At 38.9% G+C, this 26443-nt stretch overlaps 1 protein-coding gene across 9 annotated transcripts in view; it reads right to left on the reverse strand.

Moving 5' to 3' along the window:
* Positions 1 to 26443, reverse strand: part of LOC126184259 (synaptoporin-like) — a 93660-nt gene that overhangs the window by 37270 nt on the left and 29947 nt on the right. For 2 of the 9 annotated variants that reach the window (XM_049926632.1, XM_049926633.1), the window contains 2 exons: positions 6967 to 7035; positions 414 to 532 (listed from right to left, as the gene is read on the reverse strand). In XM_049926632.1, the coding sequence (XP_049782589.1) occupies positions 414 to 532; positions 6967 to 7035 (188 nt within the window). Of the gene's footprint in view, positions 1 to 413; positions 533 to 6966; positions 7036 to 7292; positions 7332 to 13196; positions 13227 to 21442; positions 21655 to 22046; positions 22083 to 26443 lie in introns of all 9 variants that reach the window. The other 7 variants (XM_049926625.1, XM_049926629.1, XM_049926627.1 and 4 more) reach the window with 7 other exon arrangements.

Genomic DNA, 26443 nt, shown 5'->3' on the forward strand with positions numbered 1-26443 from the left:
CAAATTCGCAGTCTATGTGCAAGTGAGAGCAAGTGACTATGAACAGCATTCACATACTTTTGTCTTTAGTCAAGGCAATGTGTCATTTTCAGCCGCTTCCACCAAGCTATGTGAAGTTTATTTGTGCACTACCACAACATCACCATGTGCAAACTAGTTTGGCAAGTCTCTCACACCTGCAAGCTCTATCATACACTTCCTTCATTAAAATATTCTACTATACATTACACATCAACTAAAATTCTAATATTACATGACAATTTACTTGTGGTTGAAACTCTAAAGTGCACAACATGCACTTCTCATACCATTGTATCCTTCCAAGTAGTCTTATGATTTCTTAATGATGACAGTTATACCACAGAAACTGTAACGTTACCAAGATCTGTTATATAATTTATAGTCACACTTACCTAAATGGATAGGAGATATCCAGTTCAAACTTTCCAGTATTGGTGCTGTTGCATGAATACTCAACATTAACTTTGTTAGTATATCCTGTAGTGGTTGCAAATGCACATATCGAAAATACCTGAAAAAGTTAGTACACACAAACTGTAAAGCATTTCTCCACACAAAAGCAACATGTGTTTTAAAAAGGTGTGCGCACACACACACTAACAAAAATTCAAAAACAGGAGGTAACTGTATTATAACAAAATTTTTGAACTCTGCAAAAAATTATTTTACAGTCCCTGAATTAATTTCCACATAGGTAACTGGTAGTGCAAGTCTCAAAGACAGAAATCATTAAGATCTGTATGTCACCCGGTATATCCAAAAGAATTAATCTATGCTCCAGCAGAATGGCCACTGTAGTGAAGAAAGACTAATCAGAGAAAAATATAATCACAGATATTAAAAATACTTCAGCATTAAATTGTTAACAAAGAATTTTGAGCTAAAAACCACTTAGCATAATGAATACAGGAACAAATTCACATTTGTTTCTTCATTCTGAATTGTGAAATAATTTTACTAAGGACTGATAGACCAATCTAACATATGAATTCTACATTATTTCTTTGACCCTTTTGTCCCTCTCAAACGCATTTGATTAGCACAATGTTTAAATGGGATGTTGCGAGTACTTACGGTTCATTTATAAACCAAATGTGGCACTAATTTTAAACTCAAGTTACATTTTTCTTATAAAATGTTTATATCATCAGCAAAGTTGAAAAAAATTGTCCACATTGCAACACTATGCCACAGCATAAAGATGATGAGCCACTACAGCAGGAATATCTCACTATGATTCACATATTACTCTTCATCTAAATGAATTGCAGTAATTTGTTCAAATCACTTATGATAGCAGTTGAGACAAAAGTCTACAGAATATCATCACACATTACTGCTAATTATTTTTGTTTCTCCATAGTAAGAAAAAGTCAAAATAGGGTGCCCATTTGCAATATACATTCCAAACATGCACCTTAGTTATATGGATCCTCTCAAGGTGTCACTCCAATTTAGTTACTAGGAAAAGCAGTTTGCAGTCACCACTACACATTTTATTATATTCTCCTCCTATAATATGCATCTGTGATGTATTACCTGTTTCAAGAGTGTGCCTGAAAGCATTTTCCTTTCAATCAGATGTATTAACCACAATACACATGCTTTAAGAAAGTCTTACCCGAAATGAAAGTAAGTGCTGTGTCCTTATTTCTGACTTACTAGAGGCATTAAATAAACACAAACGACCATCAGAAATAAGTAATCCACAGTTGCCTAGGATATAAGATTTTGTTCATACAAACCTTTCTCCTTAACTATATTACTTATGCCTATTTTTGCTTCTCGTTTCAAGGCAGCCACAATGTAATGACCTAATTCCTCTAGAGCTCCAGAAGTAACTAGAGTCTCTGGTGACACCACAACGGATTCGAGTACTAACTACACACAGCTTCTTACAAGGGAAACTCCCCATCACACCCCTGTCAGATTTAGTGGTAAGAGGGCCTAGTGGAAAGCCCATCAAAAACTGGACACAGATCAAGCATGAGAACAGGAAGGTGTATTGAACTGGGAAAAAAGCAGAATAGAAACAGTTAACAGTCCAAGTATAGAAAGTGCAACATGAGCACTTTCGAGCAGTGATGGCATCATGGTAGAGTGGTCATGGTGTTGGATTGCAAAGGAGGTGAGCTGTATTCAAACCTTCCTCGTGCCAACATTTTTTCTGTGCTTTTTTTTTTAGCTGTTCAATGTATTCAGATTTGTGTCTGTGTCATGGTGTAATGTCCGTTTGCAATAGCGAGGTACAGGGAAGGGATCTATAATCAAAGTTCATAAGCTGTGACAAATTAATGCAATAGTTTCACAATCATACAATCTCTCTGTCTGTCAGAATATTTGTTTTTAATGTTTTTGAAGTTGCGTTCCATTTTGGAAGTTTTGACTGTTGAATTCCTTTGTCGTAACATAGTTCACTCTTATTTGTTGTTTTCCATTTCTGTGAGATGTCTATGTCGTATCTCATCTGCTCTCACTATTCATCACATTTACTTGCGGCAGTATGCTTATCACCTGACTGATATTCTATAACCAGTGCATAGTATGACGACTGCCAAGACTACAAAAAGAAAAACATTTCAATGACCAGACGGACAGTTCATAATTCATAATGTTGAGGGCAAAAAGAAAGAGAAAATCAATGACACAAGGGAGTTCTGAACCCAGCTCTTCCACTTTGTAGTCCATACTGTGACCACTTATCCATGACACAGTGGCTCTTCCACTTCCCTCAATGTTGCAGTTGTTAGGCCTGGACCATTCACTCTTTCTATTTTGCTTCTCTCTCTCTCTCTCTCTCTCTCTCTCTCTCTCTCTCTCTCTCTCTCTCTCTCTCTAACACACACACACACACACACACACACACACACACACACACACACACACACACACACACACCTTCATGGTTCAGTACACCTCCTTCCTCTTTTCATATTTGATGTGTGTTCCATTTTTGACATGCTATCCACTGGGTCACCTTATTAAATCTGAGGAGGGTGCAATGGGGATTTTTCCCTTGTTAGATTTATACATGGTGACTAACATCCAAGAACAGCACTGTTCAACCTTTCAAAAGTCACAACAGATCTAACTAACAGTGAAGTCAGAGTTAAAAACAAGGAACATTATATTGCATCACCACGAAAGAAGACTGCTTTCTGCACACAAGACAATTCAAAAAACTGGCCACTTAAGGGTGGACTGTGGACATACAGGCTCCACACAGACTCAATGCAGCTGCAATGGATTTCTATTTCAATTATTGAAGGATCATCTGCATGGGCAACAGTTTTGAGACAAGCTTGCTGCATGCATAAAAGTCTTAAGGTGAACAAATTATAGAGTTTCAAGAATGTATAGCTGTGTCATGAAGAAACATCAGAGGTATCATTCATTTCATGACATTTCTGAAGATTAATTTTCTTCTGAATGTCACTACTGATTAACATAATGACTCTTCAGGATGACTTTTCAACACCACCTGTATCATATACGTTGAGCTTTCTACATTCCTTTACTGACAAATTAAGAGTGTTAACACGGAAAAAAGGAGACTGCAGTTACTGGAATAATACATCACAGTCATTTATGAAGATGGAGCATCTGAAGGTATCTGCAAAATAATCAAAATCAATATGCTGATCTTTAAGTGTTAGTGCATGTTTAGTATCTGCTGGTAGTGCTACCATCAAATTGACACTGATGTCCATCACACTTAGGTGATAATGCTCACTACACTTACAGCAGTGAAGTACAATAGAGATTTAAGATTTATGAACTTGTGTACAACTGCTGTGGCAGTCCACTGTACTTAGGGCAAGATATGCTTCAATTGCTATGGTCGTCCACCAGTGTTAATTAAATTCATCTAATGAGACTACATTTGAAGCAAATTCCTTGTGTTCCTGTAATGCTGCCTTAAGCTGGCAGTAAATTTGCATTCTACAATTTATTAGATTAGTAACCGTCATTGTTCCCACAACACTGTTATATCTCAAGTACAATTTTTATCTGGGTGGCAACACAAAAATTCATTACTTATGATTGTACTCTTAATGCTATTTTAAATTTTGTCTGTGATATAAGTCATGTATTATCCCATAAGAACACTCCAGGTTCACTTAATTAACCTGACAAGTAACATGTAAATAATAAAACATACACAACTTAGAATTCACCAAATGTGGTTATTGCAAAGAACAATGACCATGTCCTAGATCTCTTCCAATACTCTAACCTGTAAGGCAAATGAAAATTTTCCTTGGGAAACAGGTTGACACACAATACTGCTAGCAATAGGTGTTTAACACTAAGAGTTCTAAGTTCTTAGTTAAAACAAAAAAGGGGGGGGACATTTTATTAGTAGCAATTGACTGGGATGGCTGGTATATACCACATTTATCCAATTACAAGATGAGGTTTTTCCCAACTTAATCATTATAAAAATACAGGATCCTCTTACACTCTCATATTAAACTATTACTGCTGAGGCCAAGGTTTTTACATTGTGCAGCAGATTCATATAGGGGTCATCTTGCATTTACAGATGAAGCTCTGGTGATTGAAGTCACATGCAGATTTATTTTGAGGAATTCTGAAGGGTTGGATGGGCAACAGTGACATCAGTTTGGCTGAAAATTAGGATGAATGTGGGTAAGGGAATGGCGATCAGACAGCAAATTCCATCATGCTGCCAACTGTGCTGAACATCAAGTTTAAACTGCTGCCTGAATATCTTTGCAGCCTTAATCAAAATAACTGTAAAATTGGACAAATACTCAACAGTAGCATTCATTTCTGCAGGAGAATTTAAAAATCAATATAGGGGCTAGAAGTGCACAGCACTGTTAACACTTGCTGTGATCCTGTAATGTATGATGGGAATGAAACTGGGTGGGCTGGGCGGGGTGCATAGCCAAGGTGTGTGTGGCAGGCATCTGAGATGTTTGTATGCGAGAGACTACGAAATAGTGTCACATTCTCACATCCACATAGTAACTAGAACCCCAGAAATTTCAACATATTCAGAACAAACACCTAAATATCTGTGGGGATCTTTTAATGATGACCAACTCATTCGCAGCAATTTAAGCTGTGCTATTAGATCTTAACCTTACTATGACCTCATAATTTACAAAATATGTGGAAAAAAAAAAAACAGTTAAGCATTAGATCTCAGTTAATGATTTCTTTAGATTACAGCAAGAACTCAAATTGTTTTGTTACTTACTTTTTTGATGGGTATAAAAAAAGACTGTATATCACCACATTAGTTTTGTGTAATACTACATAAAAAAGAACAGCTCTACAACAAACTTCATCTGAATGCAGCAAGCAACTGCCGATATCTATTTACAACATAACTGACAGAGCCAGATGAACTGCAATGCCAAACTCGTGATTTATGTGGCAATTTAGTTAAATATTCACCCTCTGGTTCACATACGGTTATAATAATTTCAAATTACAGGATTTGCATGCAGAAGGTTCAGACAACACCTGCCAGGAGTCTGACTGATGATCAGTATTGTCTTACTTAACACACATTTTAGTACGACAACTTCCCCTGGCAAATTTGCTGGCCAAGGTAGGGATTGGCAAGCACTAAGACAAGCAGTAGGAACTCTCACCATGTGTGGACAGGCATTACCTTGCTTAAAGGCAAGTCTAAAATGGCTTACCATGAAGGGCAACAAAATAGTGTTTAGCATATTGTCGATGTACCACTGCACTGTAAGGATGCTGTGGTTGACAGTCAAAGGGGTCCAGCTATGAAATGAAATTGCACTCCAGGCCATCACTCCTGGCTGTTGAACCATATGGCAGATGACAGCCAGGTGGTATCCCTCTGCTGTTCGAGGTGTCTTTAGACAAGTCTTCACTTCTCACTGGGGTGAAATTTGAAGCAGGATTCATCACTGACAACAATTCCACTAGAGTCAATGAGCTTCTAGGCCAAATGTGTTAGACTCCACTGCAAATGGGCTTGTTGATGTACAGTGGTCAATGACTGTCGGCGCACAGGGCACCTGAGCGTAACAGCCCAACCACACCCTCTTTCTGTGAGCTGCCTATTAATGGTCTTATTCATATCTCTAGGTGAACTGCTTCCTTCTTGATGCCATGCTCAGCCATGGTTCACCCATTTCTGCTCACACTGTTGAACAGTGGCATCGCTTCTACTTAAATGTCTATTGATTCACCTATTACTCCAACTGGCTTCTTTGAGCCCAACAACCTGTCCCCTCTCAAATGCTGACATCTGCAGATACTGTTCACATACCTGACTGCGAGGCATAGTTAATATCCAACTGAGTACATAGAATGAAACTAATGAAGACTATGCCCTGGTATCGACATATTCCCTCTTTACTATCCTTGCCAGCTGCGTGGTGAAATTGTGCTGCAGCATTAAGACATTCATCTATTGGCTGCCAAAATTTACAATTTTCATTTTCTATTCATACTTGTATGAATATCAATTTGTGACCTATTTGGATAACTCCTTTGTGGTGAGATTTTTTGTCTTAGAGTGAATTTTGATCAGGCCTAAAGTTGGAACCTATTACACACCAAACCTCTAGGAATGGGTTGTCTTTGGAGGAGTTCGAGTGTATAGCCTGAAGTTTATACAGAAACACAATAACTCTATATGGCACTGTAACTGCACAGATCTAAACTGATTGTGGGTAGCAAGAATGTCTTGTCAACTACACTCTTTAACTAGACCTTAATGGAGTATATCATCAAGAGGGAAACAGATGGCAAGCCCTCTGGAAGCAATTTATCACATTACAGTGTGAAACAAATAAACATGCCACTACGCTGCATGCATAATGTGAATGATGCCACATCTAATTAGGAGTTTAACACTGAATTATGTGATCACTGAGAGCTGCAGTCTTATTAATAAAATGTTTATGGTAATTACTTAAATATACTTACAAACTGCAATATGCGCATAACTCCTCTTGGTTCCTTGAACACACTTGTGTTCATGCCAGTCTTCACACCCTAAAACAATTATTTTAACATCAATAAAATTTAGGATTTTTTTTAGTTATGCTTTAAATGGTCATCACATAAAATTACAAGATTATGTAACAATTAGATATAGCAATCACAGGCATGTGGTGCTAATGCCATAATAGTGCAGTCACTGTACAATGGAAGTTTGAGGACTTACAAACAATGTTAAGACTGAACAAATAGTGACAAAAATAGTCCTACAATTTCTAATTATAGAGCAAAATAAGGAGAAGAAAAAATACCTCATATGGTACTCCAGGGGCCCCTAGTCCAGGTGGCTGCTTGCAAACAGGTTTTACCATCGTCAGTTAACATACCACAAAATAACAACAAAAATTTTCTTATGCAATGGTTTACATGCACAATGCACCGTTTGTGTAGAATTTTAACTCACATGATGGAAAAGATATTTTCATAAGCATCATTATTACATCAAACTAATAAACACACACATTTGTTATATATTAGGCCATTAGAGAGCACGCGCCAGGATTGCAGGAGGTAATGAGAAGTGGCCTATAAAAGGAAACATCCCAGAAATTGTCTTAACAACTTTTGAGAAATCACAGAAAACCTTAATTCAGGTGATCAGAACAGGATTTGAACTATCATCATCCAAAATGCAAGTCCAGTGCCTCGCCACTGCACGACGTTCAGTTTTTGTGATACTATTCATTAGAGATACCTCATCTGTTTCTCCACTATGAATCACAAAGAAAGAAACCTTAACTACATTCTGTTTTTAGAAGAATCTTCCACTCTACAGCAGAGTACATGCTATTTGAAGCTTCCAACAGTTTACAACTGTGTTGGATAGCTCATTTGGTAAGAACACTGTCCACAGAAGGTAAGGTTCTTTGTAAGTGGCCTTTCCCATTTTTAATGTTAATATATGTGTAAAACATGTTTGAATCACTTTCTTTTCTTTCGAAGACAAGATTTACTGGTACAACTAATTTACTGAACACACAAGTTTAAGGAAAGGCAACCAGCTGATCTACAGCAGATTGATGCGTGAGGCAAGGAAAACCACAACAAAACAGCATTCCCACTAGCTTTTGAGAACTAGCTCTTTTCCTAGCAATACTACACTCCTGGAAATTGAAATAAGAACACCGTGAATTCATTGTCCCAGGAAGGGGAAACTTTATCGACACATTCCTGGGGTCAGATACATCACATGATCACACTGACAGAACCACAGGCACATAGACACAGGCAACAGAGCATGCACAATGTCTGCACTAGTACAGTGTATATCCACCTTTCGCAGCAATGCAGGCTGCTATTCTCCCATGGAGACGATCGTAGAGATGCTGGATGTAGTCCTGTGGAACGGCTTGCCATGCCATTTCCACCTGGCGCCTCAGTTGGACCAGCGTTCGTGCTGGACGTGCAGACCGCGTGAGACGACGCTTCATCCAGTCCCAAACATGCTCAATGGGGGACAGATCCGGAGATCTTGCTGGCCAGGGTAGTTGACTTACACCTTCTAGAGCACGTTGGGTGGCACGGGATACATGCGGACGTGCATTGTCCTGTTGGAACAGCAAGTTCCCTTGCCGGTCTAGGAGTGGTAGAACGATGGGTTCGATGACGGTTTGGATGTACCGTGCACTATTCAGTGTCCCCTCGACGATCACCAGTGGTGTACGGCCAGTGTAGGAGATCGCTCCCCACACCATGATGCCGGGTGTTGGCCCTGTGTGCCTCGGTCGTATGCAGTCCTGATTGTGGCGCTCACCTGCACGGCGCCAAACACGCATACGACCATCATTGGCACCAAGGCAGAAGCGACTCTCATCGCTGAAGACGACACGTCTCCATTCGTCCCTCCATTCACGCCTATCGCGACACCACTGGAGGCGGGCTGCACGATGTTGGGGCGTGAGCGGAAGACGGCCTAACGGTGTGCGGGACCGTAGCCCAGCTTCATGGAGACGGTTGCGAATGGTCCTCGCCGATACCCCAGGAGTAACAGTGTCCCTAATTTGCTGGGAAGTGGCGGTGCGGTCCCCTACGGCACTGCGTAGGATCCTACGGTCTTGGCGTGCATCCGTGCGTCGCTGCGGTCCGGTCCCAGGTCGACGGGCACGTGCACCTTCCGCCGACCACTGGCGACAACATCGATGTACTGTGGAGACCTCACGCCCCACGTGTTGAGCAATTCGGCGGTACGTCCACCCGGCCTCCCGCATGCCCACTATACGCCCTCGCTCAAAGTCCGTCAACTGCACATACGGTTCACGTCCACGCTGTCACGGCATGCTACCAGTGTTAAAGACTGCGATGGAGCTCCGTATGCCACGGCAAACTGGCTGACACTGACGGCGGCGGTGCACAAATGCTGCGCAGCTAGCGCCATTCGACGGCCAACACCGCGGTTCCTGGTGTGTCCGCTGTGCCGTGCGTGTGATCATTGCTTGTACAGCCCTCTATCAGTGTCCGGAGCAAGTATGGTGGGTCTGACACACCAGTGTCAATGTGTTCTTTTTTCCATTTCCAGGAGTGTATGTGCGAGCATGCGCATGCATACTAATGCTAGAAAATAGTATGCATGTTTCTCCCTCTCCCCCATTTTCAACCCTTCTCTCCTCTTATCCTCTTCATGCTCACCTTTCTCTCCTCACCTTCACCTACTATTGCTAGGAGAAGAGCACCCCCATAATAAACAGGTTGTTCGCAAATTTATAAGTGCAACAGTAAGAACCATGATGTACAATGTGACCGTATACAAACGTGCACAATCTGTTAACAGATAAGTTGGACAGCATGAGTCAATTTTGTGACTACCTCGTCAAAATACAAGAAATTCTGCTCTTCTGAAAAGACAATAAGAGAATATAGTCATAAATTATATGTATAAGAAAGAAAAATGTTGCTGTATTTCATGACCAGAGGAGCAAGAAAGCAGCCACTGGCTGTTATACAAACAATTTCAGTATTCACTTTAAATTCTTTAGGAAACCAAAGGTTACATTACATTTGTTAGTTTGAGGTTTCCTGTATCTCCTGATAACTAGTCCATAGTTTTAGTCACTCAGCCACACATCCTGCCTAACTACATTGTACTAGCAGTGCACCTTGTGTGTCTCTTGTGTACCAGTTAGCTCAAAAGGACAAAGTCCAGAAGCTTAGCGACATTTTGAATCTTTCTTTTGTGTGTGTGTGTGTGTGTGTGTGTGTGTGTGTGTGTGTGTGTGTGTGTGTGTCTCAACCACTCAACTACACGATGAATTGTTAATTTTACTCATTCCATTATTTAACATGTGTAAAGGGGATATACTTGAACAAACATTGCTCACAAACAACAATGAAAGTTCAAATCTTAACCTTGCACTAGTGTCCTATCAAGTATCAAGTTCTCATTTGTCTTTTATTTAATGAAGAGAGAAACTGATATATTAAGATCAGTTTCTAATACAATATGGTAAATAGAAAATGTTGAAAACAAAGTATAAGGTATTCAACTTATATTTCACTGCCACAAAAATCTTACAACTTTCCCCTTTAAGAATAAATTACACAATTACCAATATTAAAAAAAAATTAAATACTGTACCTCATGTTGCCCTTCATTTTTACATTATTCTCATATATAGTTGATTTCCCCACTGCTTGCTGCAGTATTTCATTTGATACATGACATATTTAGTCTTTAATACTTTGTTTTAAATTGACCAGTGCAAAAGATGAAGTCCTAACGATAGACCACAAAAATAAAATTCAGTCCTGCATATACCATCTTTACAGTAGATCTCACAAATAAAAGGAAAATAAATGTAAGCAAAAGTAGCAACCTTGCATCCCAAATTGTGTCCAGTCAAGATTGTCAAGTAAAAAGTTTCAAAGATGTAATTTATTACCTTTTCTTTTGAAATTGCGGAAGAAAGAACATTGCACAATCAAACTTACTCACTCTTCATATAGGCCATAGGTTAAGGTAAGGTCCTACCATGCTATGCAATCAAAATTCACTCAACAGCACTAACTTGCAATTGGCAGTACAGTCATTCATGAAGTCTGCTGAAGTTATTAACCTCCAAGTAATTATAAGTATCATGATAAATGTAACTGCACTACTGGGCTCATTCAACACTCATCTACGCAATGCGACTACAGATGTGCAGTCAAAAAATAGACACCAGAATTTCTTAGCACAGATGACAGCCTTGTTATTTTATGGACTATGTGCACTTCAGTTATCTAACTGGGTTTTTTTTTTTTTTTTTAACAGCAGCTCCAGTATCCTGAAAGTTGGAAATGCTGCATGATTGAAGAGTTTCCAACGATGATATCACAACAGTTGAATAATGTCTGAATTTGTAAAACATTACAGCTTTTAGAATTCCATGGTGCTGCAAACTGCATGTAGCTGCTGTAGTGCATTACCTAAGGCTTCCCTACCTTTCCCAATACGGTACTTGTAAACCGAGCATTCTATTAACATCCTTTACCCAATCCCATTCTAGCAACAAGCTCTATAGGAACTTCATACACACTCTGCAAACATTACCCTTTTGATACATGAATTTATGTCCAAGAGAAAAATTACATTATGGCTAAGCATCTTTTACCAAGAGAGAAATAATGTTCTTTTGTGTTTGTCAATGTAATTTCTACAGCAGCTTTATTAAAAGATGAAACAAATTTGACACTGTAATGACCTGTAATAAATCTGCATGTTCTCTCCTACCAACCACTACAGGAAACAAAGTGGTACAAGACGAGTGAACATGACAACATTTACACATAAGAGCCATTTTTCCTGAAGCCTCAATCAGGTGACTAACAATTCAAACTATTTTACACGTAATAGTAACAATACAAAAAGATTGGACTTTGAGAACTCGGCAACAAATACACCCATAGAGAATTTAGAAACCTATTTAGAAACCGTATCAGTTGGTCAGTATTATGTACTTGTAAACAGAATGGAAATCAATGTAAGTTATCTTTCAGATTAAGAAACAAATTGCTAAAGAGAACAGTGACTAATATTTTGCTCTAAAGTTACATTCAATTCTTTGAAGTATTTAGAGACCAAGTTAATATCTTTTTCTCGACACTCAGGTGAAAGACAAGGCAGATATTTCTCTTAGCTTTGAAGTAGTAAGCTCCATTGTGAAAGCTAACATTTGTTTACAGTAATGCACCTGATTTCATTCTGTAGGTCAAGCACAGAATACAGCTCTAAGTCACATCATCCTCCGTACATGCAGAATTAAACCTAATCACTAACTGTTTACTAGATCAACATCTATAAAAATAATGATCTGCACATATAACAAAGCCTATATTTACCATGCAACAACATTTATCTTCACCTGCTACAGCTGAATTCAAAGCTTTATGCATGCATCACCCGGTTTAGAGTATTTGCTGATGACATCAGAACACAATAAGGAAGTACAAGAAAGTGAGGTGGTGAGGAGGAGGAGGAGGAGGAGGAGAAAGGAAGGAAGGTTGGGAGAGGGGGAATGAGGTAAGGGGGATTCTAATCAATAAAATGGAGGTTTTTCTTGAGACAGTTTTTTCATCTTCATAACATTCATTTCCACAGCTACACTGTGTTCTGTTTTAGCTACCCAAGTTACACAGAATTTATTACCCACTACCATGTGTCACTGTTCACATGAAATTTAATTGATCATAAAAATTTAGAGAGAGACCACCCACCCACACACAGAAAATCCCAACCCTCTTTATGAAGGTATTAGCAGCAGTAGTATGACAAGATGAATGAATTGCCTCTCCTGTAATATACTGGATCTTGGTATACATACAAAATCATACAAAATATTGTAAAACTATGTCCATGCTGAAAGCAAACATTTAACAGTCATTATACAACAAATCATAGGTATCATCAAAGGGAAACATTCACCATTGCAAAACAAACAAATGTAAATGCTATATTAAGTATACTGAGATGATCATGAATACTAAGAACTGAAATCTGTAAGAGCGATTTGATGGTAGATTACAGCTGAATAATGTATTCTGCAAACATAACTGCAGTTGCTAACAATACTTTATTCCATAATAGTATATATATATATATTTTTTTGTGGCACTAAGTAAATGGCATGGACCATGCAATAACCAAATCACTTCTACATAGAGCACTGTGTTATTAACATTACCATTGCCGTTTCGTATTGTGTAGGCATAGGCTGCAAAAAGAAAGTATGATTAACATCATGTCACACTCACCAACATATGTGATAGGTATTTACACAATGTCTGTAAAATGATATGTAAACATTCATTTTAGCCTAAGTAAATAAATTTCAGTACTTTTATATCTGATATATTTGATAAGTTTTAAGTTTAACAGCACGTTAAACAGTGATATCTGTGGGGGAGGGGGGGAAGAGACAGATGAACAAGAGATAGTGAAGCAGCTAAGTTCAGCAACTTTTGTTCTTCACACAATTACTTTGCTAGTTTCAAAATATAATTCCACTATGTCTCTTGTTATAATTTTCTGCAGTAACTCACCGCTTAGGAACAATGTACCAATTGGACAGAAGTGAGCTGCAAAAATATTATGTGGTGGCCACCCAGTCATCTAGTACAATCATCTTGAAAAAAACTTACACATTCAAATAAACTGCCTTCACACTATATATTTAAATTTGTTAAATAATTCATCATAAATTCAGAAGAATAATTATGTCAACAGCTACAACATTAGAAAAAAAAAAAAACCTTTGGTATCCATTACTTAAGTTGTCACTGGCTCAGAAAGGAATTCAATGCGAGGTCATAAAAACCTTTGCTTACTTTAAATCCATCTGAAACCATTTTTTCTGCAGGCTTCCTATTCCATAGATGAATAAATTCTGGTATCTTATGAATTATAGTAAAAAAAGGTTTTTCCTTTGATGTTAAATATGTGTTTCACTTTTAACATTAGTTACAAAGATTAGTATGTTCATTTTTATTTGATTTAATCCTCTATACTACTTAGTACCCAGATATGGTCACATGCAGGCACACAAACATTTGTAAACTCATTCCTTCCACATAATTTTGAAAGAAATTATGCAAATGATATCAAAAATTTAACTAACTTCAACAGAAAAATGGAAAAGGAAATTCCAGATTGTCTGGACTTACTAAGTGTGTACAGGACACTGAAGGAATCTGATCAGATTAGGAATTTCACAGCATGAATTCCTTTCAGCTGATATAATGCCTTAAAGACTGCACGTAACTATTAAGGTATCAGCTGTAAACATTTACAATTTTAAACAGAGTGTATCGGCATCTGTTGCCAATAATTTCCACATGGCAGATAGTGTTAAATGCTCTTGGGATTAGTAAGTCTCACTGAGCCATACACTATCCATGACCTAGTTGTGATTACATAAAAGTGTTTTAATATATGATGAGACATATTGTCTATTCCCCAGAGCCTGTGATTAGGAACTTCCAGACTTCCAGTGTCTAGAGGAAGGTTTTCTTTGTATCCCATAATTGTGTTAAGGACTACAGTTAGGAAACAAATATGAGAGAAAGCTCAAATCTTTAATAATTAAAGTAGACCCCTCATTTGCTGAACAAGTAAAGTAAAAGCAATGTGTACGGTGGGAAAAAACCTCATTGAATAGTCAGAACATCAACTGTGCACTGAAGAAAGCAATGGGTTAGAAAGAACTCCACTCATAGAACTGTCTGAGAATTTTGTACCTCTGTGTAGTATTCCACCATTTTTCAGCAGAACAAACTATGCCTATTTCATACCTTCTTTGCAAAATGTGTGTTATATTACCTTCTTCAGTAACATCATGTGACTGTTGATAGGCTGATATTAGAATAACTATCAACAGTAGCCAGGGAGCTTTCTTGTCACTAGGATCTCAACTGGACAACTGCCGACCTTTCTAAGGTCCTTCCTTAACAACTCCTTGCATTGATACTTCAATAACTATTAGGACATGTTCAGTCATCCACAAGTTTGAGAGATGACTGATGAAAATTGCCTACCTCCACGAGATTGGAAAATCTGGCCTGTCACAACTTTTTTATTGTTCTTTAAAATTCAAACAAGCCTATATACCTGGTTGTTCACAGAACTAGATAAATTATCAGTATTTAAAATCTTAGTGTGAACTATTTTTGACTGTGTGTTCAAACATGCTAAGTAAAGTTCAGAATAGATGAAAAATAAGATAGTACTTTAATGAGGCTGGTTGGTCATTTTAAGGAGGAAAACTGATCCAGTCAGTTTTATACATAAAAAATGCTTAGGTAGGAGACCGGACACCACTAATTGCATGTCAGCAATTTAAAATGTTGGCAAATTAGCAAACAATATGCATCTAGTTAAAATTTGGATTATATTGCATGACTGGATGCTGATGGGTCCTCTAGTCTAAAAAGGTAGTGTGGATCATAGGCCAATATTCTATTCTGAGTGATGAGTGACATTTACGTCTATGTATATGGGCTTCATTAGCCACAGCTTGTTCATCACTTCTAATCACTTTCTTTCTACTGCACTGACTGCCAGCGGGCTAAGAACATGTAGTGAGAAAGGATCAAATTACTCTGTGCTATATATAAATGCATGTTCGGCTGGTACATCCACTATCATTTCCCCTTCTTTCCACATGCTCCATCACCCAACAGAAATAACTTGTTTTCCTTGGGTCTCAATAGTTCTTACTGTCACATTTTTAATACTGGAGGGGAAAAAGTGAGCACATGAGAAATTTCCTACCAAGGTCACTTTTAATCCCAAAGTGCCTTTTGGACAGTGTAAACTTCTCCATCATAAATGTTATACATGGTTAGGAGACACCGACTTTAAAATTGGTGCAGAAGAGTTGGGGAGCAGCTGAGAAAACTCTCCCAATTAGGACCCATTGTTATATGAACATGATTCTTATCTTCATTTAAATCTCAGACAAAAATTTAAAACCTTATGAAAGGTACACTATTTTGTGTTTGGCAATCTTTAAAATTATATTCTGCATTTTAATCAGCCAGAGTGGCAATCTGTTTCCCACTTAATTATGATCTTAACGCATTTCACTTCTAAGCCTACAAAGGCCTTCATGTACTAAGATCCTGGATGGTTTTGCTATACTGCATATCTGAACAGCTGTTCAATACCACTAAGCTTCAGTCCAGAGACTGGTTTGAGCAGCTCTTCACATTTCTCTATCCTGAGGAAGCCTTTTCATCTCTCCACATCTGAACCTGAATACTGTATCTGAGCCTCTCTCTCCCTCCAAAACTTTTACACACACTAACATACTTAGTAGTGATGCCTAATTCTGTTAGCAGTTTTGGCTCAGATGCCTTTACAAAATTTGCTTTCAAAATAACGGGTCATGTAAATTAGTGTCAGAGTGCAATCATCTGATCTACTTTCTCTCTTGGCAATACATAGAAAGAAACTTTTGAATCATCACTAAGTACTGTAAATAATTTTATTGGTCATATGTATGAAACCATTAGTGGTACCCCAGTTCTGTCATGCTTACCAACTACCATTTGCTGTTAAGGCACTGTCCAGGCCAAGCTTGCACAGCTTCATGAACAAGGTATCGTTTTGCCAGTTTAAACCAGACAACTGGCAACACCTATAGTTGTCATTAAAAACTTAACAGGTTTCTACACATCTGTGATTATTTCAAAGCAACTATCAATGCTTGGTCAGTCAAACACTGATCTCTATACTATGTCTCACCCAAAGGGTTTGTTAACTAAATCAGCCAGAGGCTAATATTACTAAAAAATTGATTTAAAAGATGTTTATCTACAGCTTATATTAGTGACTCTGAACTAGTCTTAAATACAGCATTATGCTTGTACCAGCAAAATTGTTTACCACCTCAGTTAATTCCAAAAATACTTAGTACATTTTATTCATGGTGTTCTACACTGCATTAACTATTTAGATAATATCAGTGTAATGGACAATACAGGTGGAACACCACAGGAAAGTTTAATACTTTTTCATAAAGCTCTTGCAAAATGGCTTACATTGTCAACTTGGCAAGTGTAGTTTTCTGGTCCCAGCATTAAATAGCAAGCACACACTATCATCCCTACATGCAACCACTTTAATGCAATAATAAATTTACAAGTACCCACTAACCTCAACCTCTTCTTGACAAAATCACATACCACAAAGTTTATACTCCAAGCACTGCAAATGGTGCACCCGCTTAACAAGCAGCACAAAAAGGGCAACAAATTTGTGTGGTCGGCTTCCTGTTTGAAAGCTTTTCAATCCCTTAACGATTATCTCAAAACAGCACAATGCCTGATAATATACACACTAGGCCTGTGATGGATTGTGACAGATGAGTCTTGGATGGGGACTGCAGTGGTTTTATCTCAAACTGTCTGGCAGGTATGAAAGACCAGTTGCCTATGCCATCGAAATACCAACAGCAGTGCAGCTGAACTGTTTCCAAATAGTTAAGCATACATTAGCAATAATTTATGGTACTAGGAAGTTTCACCTGTTTTGCCAGCAAATTCCACCTGTTAATTGTACGCCAACCTTTAATACTAATTTTTGGGCATAAGTCTAAGCTCCCAAAAATTACAGACAACTTTCACCGACCACCCAACTTGCCAATGCAGACGCCCTATATACCACTTTTCCATTGGCCCACCTTGCGTTGGGTCAGCAGGAAAATGTTTGTGCTCTATCGGCACCTGCAACAAACCCTGGACGAATTCCTGTTCACAGCACCAGAGGTTGCAACAGCAATAGCCAGCTACTGCATTCCTCACACTGAGAGCGCACACTGATTTTGCTGGGCCACTTCAAAGAGCTATGTGGTTATCAGAGGTGGACATCCTCTTGAATTTGACCTCTGTGACACGGATGTTGTCAACAACCATCCATTCTACCATCTGCACCCCCTCTACAATCTTCGCAATTGTGGGAGTGCACCCGTGTTGTGTTACCATCTCTAAGAGCAGCTTAATTGGGAAAACTACCTACCTGAGGTCTCATTCCTTTGACTGTTTTTAACCCCTTATCACTGGGAGTAGTTTTAGTTTGAACTAAGGACCATGTTGATCCCACAAATGGTTAGGGATATATACAGTTCACACACTGCAGACCCCAATTTCTTAGATATACAAGCAACATGTCCCCCTGAGGCTGCCTACTAACATGTGTTTTGTATCAACAACCACATAAACACTGAGAACACCTCAGGCTCTGTGTTTAAAATAAATGTTTGTACCTTCCTCATGACCGGAAAAGTTTAACCAAGAACTCCATTCCCAAGAATTTTCCACTGCCATGCCCAATTGGTAATTGTTACAGAACCTGTAATCATTTCTCTAATTGCATATACAAGCTATATTTGTATTAATTTCTTGAATGCAAGCTAGGCACTTCTTAGCAGTCCAATGAAAGTTGTATATGTTTAATACAGACCAATTTGCTATTCTGTTCATTACCTTTGACAAAATGTTCTGTTAAACATGTGCACTTACAAACAACTCAATGAAAAAGTTAGTTCACAATACGTTCATACTGTTTGAGGACTCAATACAGGAGTTTCATATACAGAACATAACCTTCTTCATTATGTGCATGTATAGTTGAAACTTTCTATTGTTTGTTAAAACTACAGCGCTAAAAGCATACACAATATGAAACTGAGCACTTAAAGCATAATATGGGAGGTAAATATTTAAAAATACACAACAAAGGCTCATGCACAGAATGGGTTCCGCTGTACTTCGGCCATGGTTAAGTACGTATACAAAGGGCTGAAGAAAAATACAGAACACTGTCACTGTTTGCCAGCAGCTAATAACCCAATATTGCTAATCCATATTAGCATCATATGGCACTATATGTCACAGCCATGGACTGAACAGAGGGCAAGTCAAAGATGTCGTCGTAATTTTGTGTAAGGACATCAATATAAACTTGCTGAAAAAGGGCGTGAAGAGTGTTATTAGATTGAATTTCCACTCACGAAGGGTCAGCTACCACAGCAGCAACGTGTTGACAGAGCTCACCATCCATCAACTTTGATAGTAATTGTGAATAGACAGATCACAATGTAAAAACACATTCACAATTTCAGTCACTAACAACAAACCAATGAGCAGGTACCACCACCACCACCACCACCACCACCACCACCACCACCACCACCACAGGGCTCTGCTCTTAATTTACATCTATTTTACAAAATCACAATTTTTTTTACATACATGCAGTGTCATTATGGAATATGTGGAATGTAATGGAAATGATTCAGTAAGGTTATCAGCAGCTTGTGACTTTGAGAGAACAGCGTCACAGATTCCAACATGACTACTACCAGAATGGTGTGATCATTAGACTGAGTGAATCTGAATATTTTGGATTTTTAAAATTAAAGATATAAGGAGAGCTGAATGATATTACAATGAAATCCAGACCTTTAGCTGCTTACAGGTGTTGATAAATATCAAATGTGTGCCCCAACTGGGACTCTAACCCGGTGCAGGAGGTTTTTGTAGCAGTTTAATCTGGTTTATGCTTTGTTCCTATTCTCACAAGGTTTGACACTTGACTGATTTAAGTCTTATCATATATCTTTGCAACACCCTGATGTGGCATAAAAGCAATTTAGATTCCTGTATCTTTTTTGAATGCAGAGCGGATCAATGAATGGGGAATGAGAGGGGTTGCTTGTATGATATTCCTTTGTGGATGAAACTTCCACAGGTACTACATCTGGAGGACATGCTCAAACCTTGAGCACTGTTAACTCACTATGGGTGGAGGAATGCAGAATTTAACACCTCATCACTTTATCATTTTCTTAATTTTTTTTGTTTGGTTGTTCCTCAAAGGTTAGGATAAAGATATTGGTACTTTATCACATTTTTGTCCCCACTGGATCTGACAAAGTTAGCTCCTCACTGCTCTAAATTAGCGTGCAATTCCTTGTCAGATTTTAACACCAGGGCCCAATGAAATATGAGCTCGAGTCAAAATCAGTATTTGCAAGGAATAACAGGCTGGTATGTAACCTGGTTTCTTGCAAAGTTGAAGCATATCTGAGTGATGTTTTCTTGTCTTAAGTCATTCTTTGTCTTTTCTATAGCTGTGACTGTAACAAACTTATGTTTCATGTGTGAGAAAGAACAGTGGTTTCGTAGCCAGAAATAGTTCTCTATCGCTCCTCCAGCACACCAGGTACAGGGTAAATTGGCTGACTCCACTCCTTACCTAGATCTCTTCCCATGGTGCTGATACAGGCAGGAATGCCACATGATATTAATTCTCCACATTAAATCTTTTATTCACATTTGCTGAGACTGCCATTTCAGTGCAGCAGCCACTGTGTGAGAGTTGTATCCATTTTATTCTGCATCATCTGTCCTGATGCCACTAACTGATTGGAGGCTACCCATAAAGACCAACCCAACAGAGCAATAACTGCTTGGGCAACATGGGGAGTTTACAATTCATGCATCAGCAGTGCTATCCCTGCATTGTCAGGTGGCTACAGCTATAAAGGTACATCATGACCGCCTCCCGGAAAGACAGCTTGGCAATTATGTTGAGTACTGTTCACTAGTGATAATTCATTAAGCCAAGGGCTGCTTTAATTTTTTTTCTTTTCCTTTCTTCTTTTTTACACACAGTGGAGAGGGTTTGCTCTATGTTAGGTGTTCTTCCTCAGATGGCAGACACTTCCATCAAATTTGGAAGGAAGTGGAGGTAAATTCATAATGGAAGCACAACTTCTTCTTCTTCTTCTTCTTCTTCTTCTTCTTCGAATTATCTCAAGCATGGAGGTTCTTACAGGTTGTCCTACTGTAATGAAAGCTAACCTGATGTTGCTCTCCATTAACTCATCTTTAACAATATAGAGGAGTCACTGTCTATTGTCCAATTCTGCAGAGGGACATTAAGTCAGAGAGTCAGCAACAGAGATTGTAGCACAGAAAGGAAGAAATGTTGCAATATCCTGGCATCCTGGTCCTGAACTCACCATGCACATGCCCGTAAGAGTCATTACAGCCTTATGGGAAGAAGTTTAATTTACTTGCTCCACAATTTGTTTCTCTAGAAAACTGAAGGTAGTTACGAATTACAATTTATTTTTGTAAATTTCTTTGTGGTATGGCAATTTACGTTAATTTACCAATTTATGGTTTGTAAACACATGTCTCCACTCCTGTTACTACAATAATTAGCAAAATCTTAATGGTTAGTTTCTCAAAAACAGTCTTCAATTACAGCACTAAATGTAGTTAAGGATTATATATTATACTGAACACTAGTTTTCCTTCAATGACAGCCAATATCTAATGCAGTCCCCTCACTAGTCAGAGGGAGGCAGGGGTACAAGCACCTGCAATAAGACCATGCTTAGGAAAGAACTGAGGTTCATACCACACTTCAGATTGAGGACAGCTCTTGTTTAAAATTAAACCTTGCATAGCCAATGTGAAGCATTTTTCCCCTTCAGAGGAAACTGTATTACATTTCCCGCAGAGTCTTTCATGTTCCTTTCTCACTTATCACTCTTGTCAAAGAAAGTGAATGTTTGTATTTTACAAATCGATTTGTCATTAACTGGAGTTAATTTTTAAAGCAGCCACTACCTAAAAACATAAGTTCTTTATTCTTCTGGACAGTAGCAAAATAGCCAACATTCACATAAAAATAAACATCACATTCATGCATGTGTAATTCAAAACTTCCAGTAACCAAGCTCATTGACACATGCAAATTTATGCAGTTCTTTACATGCCACTGCTATCTAAGAATAAGAGAGAAACTGGAAATTTAAGTGTGTGTTACTCAAGCTATCAGTGAAATTATCTTTCTCCAACAATGCAGTAATGAAACTTAGAAGGGAAATTTAACAATAAGTCCCCATCTCTCACAGCTGACAAGTACCAGAACCAATCATCAAAAGCTTATTTAGCAGCATTAAATTTAATAAGTATCAGCCTCATAAATTAAGAATTACTGTTAATGTTTATCATCCTACCTGGATGTCATTTTCATAGTTAACATTTCCAGGAAGCTAGAATGAAAAAATTCCAGCAATTCATACAAACATAGCATTTGTGAAGCTGGAGGGACAGGAAAACACTCACACAATCACACTTAAGAATTTCTAAAAGTAAATTTTATTGGAGGCATTATCCACAGTTAAAACATTAATAAAGACAGGTTGTCTACCAAGAAGAGTAATGGTGTTCCACCAGCATGCATGGGAAAACAAATTAGTAGGAATTCACATAAAATAAGGTGCAAGTTCTGGTTTTTGTGTGTGTGTGTGTGTGTGTGTGTGTGTGTGTGTGTGTGTGTGTGTGTTGGGGGTGAGGGGCTTCACATGGTTATAGTGGCAATTTAAAGACACACTGCCTCTTATCTGCAGATGATAATCACAAATAAAATTTTCTACTTTATTCTCTTAATACAAAATCTGAACACAAGGCAGTGACATATCTATGCAACACTGAGGACGCAAAACAATTTCATGCATTTTGTGATATAGGGATACACTGCAACATAAAACATTGAAAATACAATGACTGGAACAAAACTCATTCATATTAATACACAACAAATAAGAACCAAACATGTGAGCAGCCTGTTATAACTGAAGTACTATTGTACAGCAGGTTAGGTATCAACAATAAATGATATTATCTGACTGTACTTACTAATAACCAAATATCAAGTGTATGGAATTAACTCGACTGTAAAACTCAATTGGTGATACTCTGAAGATAGCTGCTACTTTTGAGTAACAAAATACCTTTTATTTCCCCACTACAAAAGACTTTACTAGGCAGCCTGAACTATGAATAACCACGTAATTGATAAATACTCCCATTTTTGATCAGCTCACAAAGCAGTCCAACTAGCAATGTTAGTAACTCAAAACAGTAACAAACTCAACATTTGTATGGTGGGTTGTCTAAGCAATTTCTACCAACCAAATCAATACTGCAGTTCTAATTTAATACTGGTACCTGTACCTCTTTGTAATTCTTTTTTTAAAAAGAAGAAAATATTGCAGACTTAAGACATTTCCCACGATTCCCATATAATTAAAGAATTTTCTTCAACTTTCCTGCTCTCCTAAACAACTGGATTCCTAGTGAAATTTTGCTAAGTGCCAGAAGGTCAGAACTGTTTTCTATGCCAGTGACAACTGCCAGACACTTCTTTCTGGGTGTCATACTTTGCTACTATCCAACACTTCTTTACATTCCCCACTACCTAATTCCTTCTTATGTTTTCCAGTGTCTAGTTCGTACACCTGTGGGCACCAGCTGAATAGTAGTAGCACCATTCTGAATCCTAGCCAACAATATGGAGGACATCAAGAAAATTCAAAGAAGGGCAGCTCATTTTGTATTAGCGTGGAATAGGAGAGAATGTTTCTGATATGATAAGAGTTGGTGAGGTAATCACTGAAACTAAATCTTCTTTCACTGTTGTGAGATCTCATCACAAAATTTCAATCACCAACTTTCTCCTCTGAATTCAAAAATATTTTACTGTCACCAACCTACATAGGGAGGAAAGATCATTGTAATAAAGTAAGAAAAATCAGAGGTTTTTACAGAAGGACTTAAGGCTTCATTTTTCCCACATGCTGATAGTGTGGAACAGTAGAGAAATAGTCTGAATGTGGTTCAAAGAACCCTCTCCCAGGTACCTAAATGTGAATAGCAAAGTAGCCATGTAGATGTACACTGAAATTTATTACTAAAATAACTGAACTGTTAAACAGATAGCAATTCACTTCTCTCCACACAAAAAATTCTCGATGACTGCAACAGTCACTGTGGCCAAAATAGAATGTGTTAAGCTTGCTGTATCAATGAGACAGCAACAGCAGATGAAGGGAGGAGAAACTTCTAAAAAGGAATACAGAACCTATTCTGTGTGCCTAATACTACTAAATTACACAAATGACACCACAAACTGCAGGCGGGGCACCACCTCATGCCATTGGGAGAGGAGACAAATGTTATGGACTATGATCTACAATTATATTTCAGCTGTCTACACCATGCTATTGCTCAGCTCTGGCAAGTTTTCATTTTTAGATTATTTAAGTACCAAACGTAAAAAAAAAGAGTTGGGACTTTTTAACATACGTTTAGATCGAGTTGTTTTGTTTTCGGGTGCAGAAACAACTAGGGTCATAAGCACCCATGTCAGAAGTGTAGAACTCAAAGACAAAAAGATGAGTTAAAATGACACTACGTTGATCCCAATCGACAGAAGAGAAGACAGCTAAAAACAGAGACATGGAAACAGCTCACTAGAACGAGCCATAGAGAAATGGAGGTCCTGAGCTAAAAATTAAATGCCCTTTGCCATACTGCTACGACAGATAAAAAGTGAAACGCTTTTGACAGCCCATGGGTCGCTTGCTAAAAACTGTTGATAACTCAGACAGTAAACACACACAAAAATGCAAGTGTTAAAAAAAAAAAAAAGGGCATTCAGTCAGGAAATGGCCGACCATCAAAGGTTGAGCGCAATGGGCACAAAGTGGTGGGGGGAACACCACTTAACAAATGCTGATGGCTAAAAAGACAGTGCCCGATACACATCCTAGCTCATGGCAAGAGGGCCAAGAGGAGGTCATCTAGGCTGCTCAGAGAGACTTAATAATCCAGAGCCTGTTCCCATGACGGGAGGACCAGTGGTGATGACAAAGTGACACCACCTGCTGACAGATGGCAACAAGAGATAATTGGAGGGAATGTAAGAACTAGCAGGCTGAGGTAAGAGGACTGCAGTCTTGGCAGTAACGTCAACGGCCTCATTTCCTGTCGGACTGACGTGACCAGGAGCCCCCATAAACATCACAGTGACTCCAAGAGTGAGCAAGTGACACCTTTCCTCGACCTGTTGCACTAAGAGATGGATGGTGTACACCACACAGAGGCTTTGAAGGGCACTGAGAGTCTGAGCAGATGACAACTGAAAAACCATGTGTCACCGGATGTACTGTGTGGCCTGATACAGGGCGAAGCACTCTGCTGTAAATACTGAGCAGTGTTCCAGAAATGGATACTGAAAAACTTCGGTGCCAATGATGAAGGCACACCTGACACCATGGTCAGTTCAGTTCAAGAGCCATCAGTGTATTGCTAAGTTCTGTGTGAAAGTCTTTAAACTGAAGACGATAGAGTAAGGCTGGAGTAATGTTCTTAGTGAGCAAACGGTGGCCAAGGTCTGCCGCAACGAAGCCAAGGTGTTTAAGGGTTCACACCTATTGGGAAACTGCTGGAGCCAGGAGGTAACAGAGAAGAGAGACGAGCCCCATACTGGCGATCAAAGGAATCATAGAAGGAGCCATAGGATGGGTGGCCACACACGGCACACAAACAGCATACACCTCTGTTGGGGAGAAAGTCATGGTGGTAGAACAGCTGTAGTTTGGCAGATTCTGGATACAGACACTCAACCGGGCTAGTATAGAAGGCGCCAGTGGCCAAACTGATGCCACGATGGTGGATAATATTGAAACAGTGCAACATGGACAGATGTCCACAGGCATAAACGAAACACCCATAGTCAAGTTTTGAACAAACAAGGGACCAGTGCAAATGGAGGAGGGTTCTTCAATCTGCTCCCCAGGAAGTACTGCTGAGGATACACAGGGCAATGAGGAACAGCATACAGCAGGCCGCCAGGTAAGACACATGGGAGGGCCAAGAAAGTTTCCTACGGAGCATGAGCTCCAGGAATTTTGTAGTATTAATGAATGAAAGAGCAACACGCCCAAGATATAAAAATGGTGGAAGAAACCAATTCCGCCACCAGAAATTCATACAAACGGTTTTGTCAGCGGAAAAACGAAAGCCACTGTCGATGCTCCACAAGTTAAGAAGATCGAGACATCGCTGAAGACACTGATCAATGCGACAAGTCTGGAGAACTGCAATCGATGGCAAAATCATCAAAGAGAAAGACGCTGGAGACGCCTGGCGGGAGACAGGCCATTATAGGGTTAAAGGCAATAGCAAAGAGGATGACGTTCAGGATGGAACCCTGAGGCACACCGTTTTCCTGGATAAAGGTGTCTGACAATGCAGAACCCACATGTACTTTGAAAACCCTGTCTCTTAAAAATTCCTGAAGGAAATAGGGTATGCGGCCATGGAAGCCCCATGTGTAGAGAGTACGGAGGATACCAGTCCTCCAGCAGGTGTCCTAGGCTTTCTCCAAATCAAAACATAGCCATAGGTTGGTATTTCCACAGATAACCATTCCTGAAAAGTGTTGACACAGTGACGAGGTGGTCAACTGCAAAACAGCGGGCTCTAAATCCACACTGTGCAGTGGTTAGTAAACTGCATGACTCGAGTCATCATACCAGCCATGCGTGAATCTTTTGTTCCATCACCT

The sequence above is a fragment of the Schistocerca cancellata genome, chromosome 4 (genome assembly GCF_023864275.1).
Source record: "Schistocerca cancellata isolate TAMUIC-IGC-003103 chromosome 4, iqSchCanc2.1, whole genome shotgun sequence".
Lineage (NCBI taxonomy): Eukaryota > Metazoa > Arthropoda > Insecta > Orthoptera > Acrididae > Schistocerca > Schistocerca cancellata.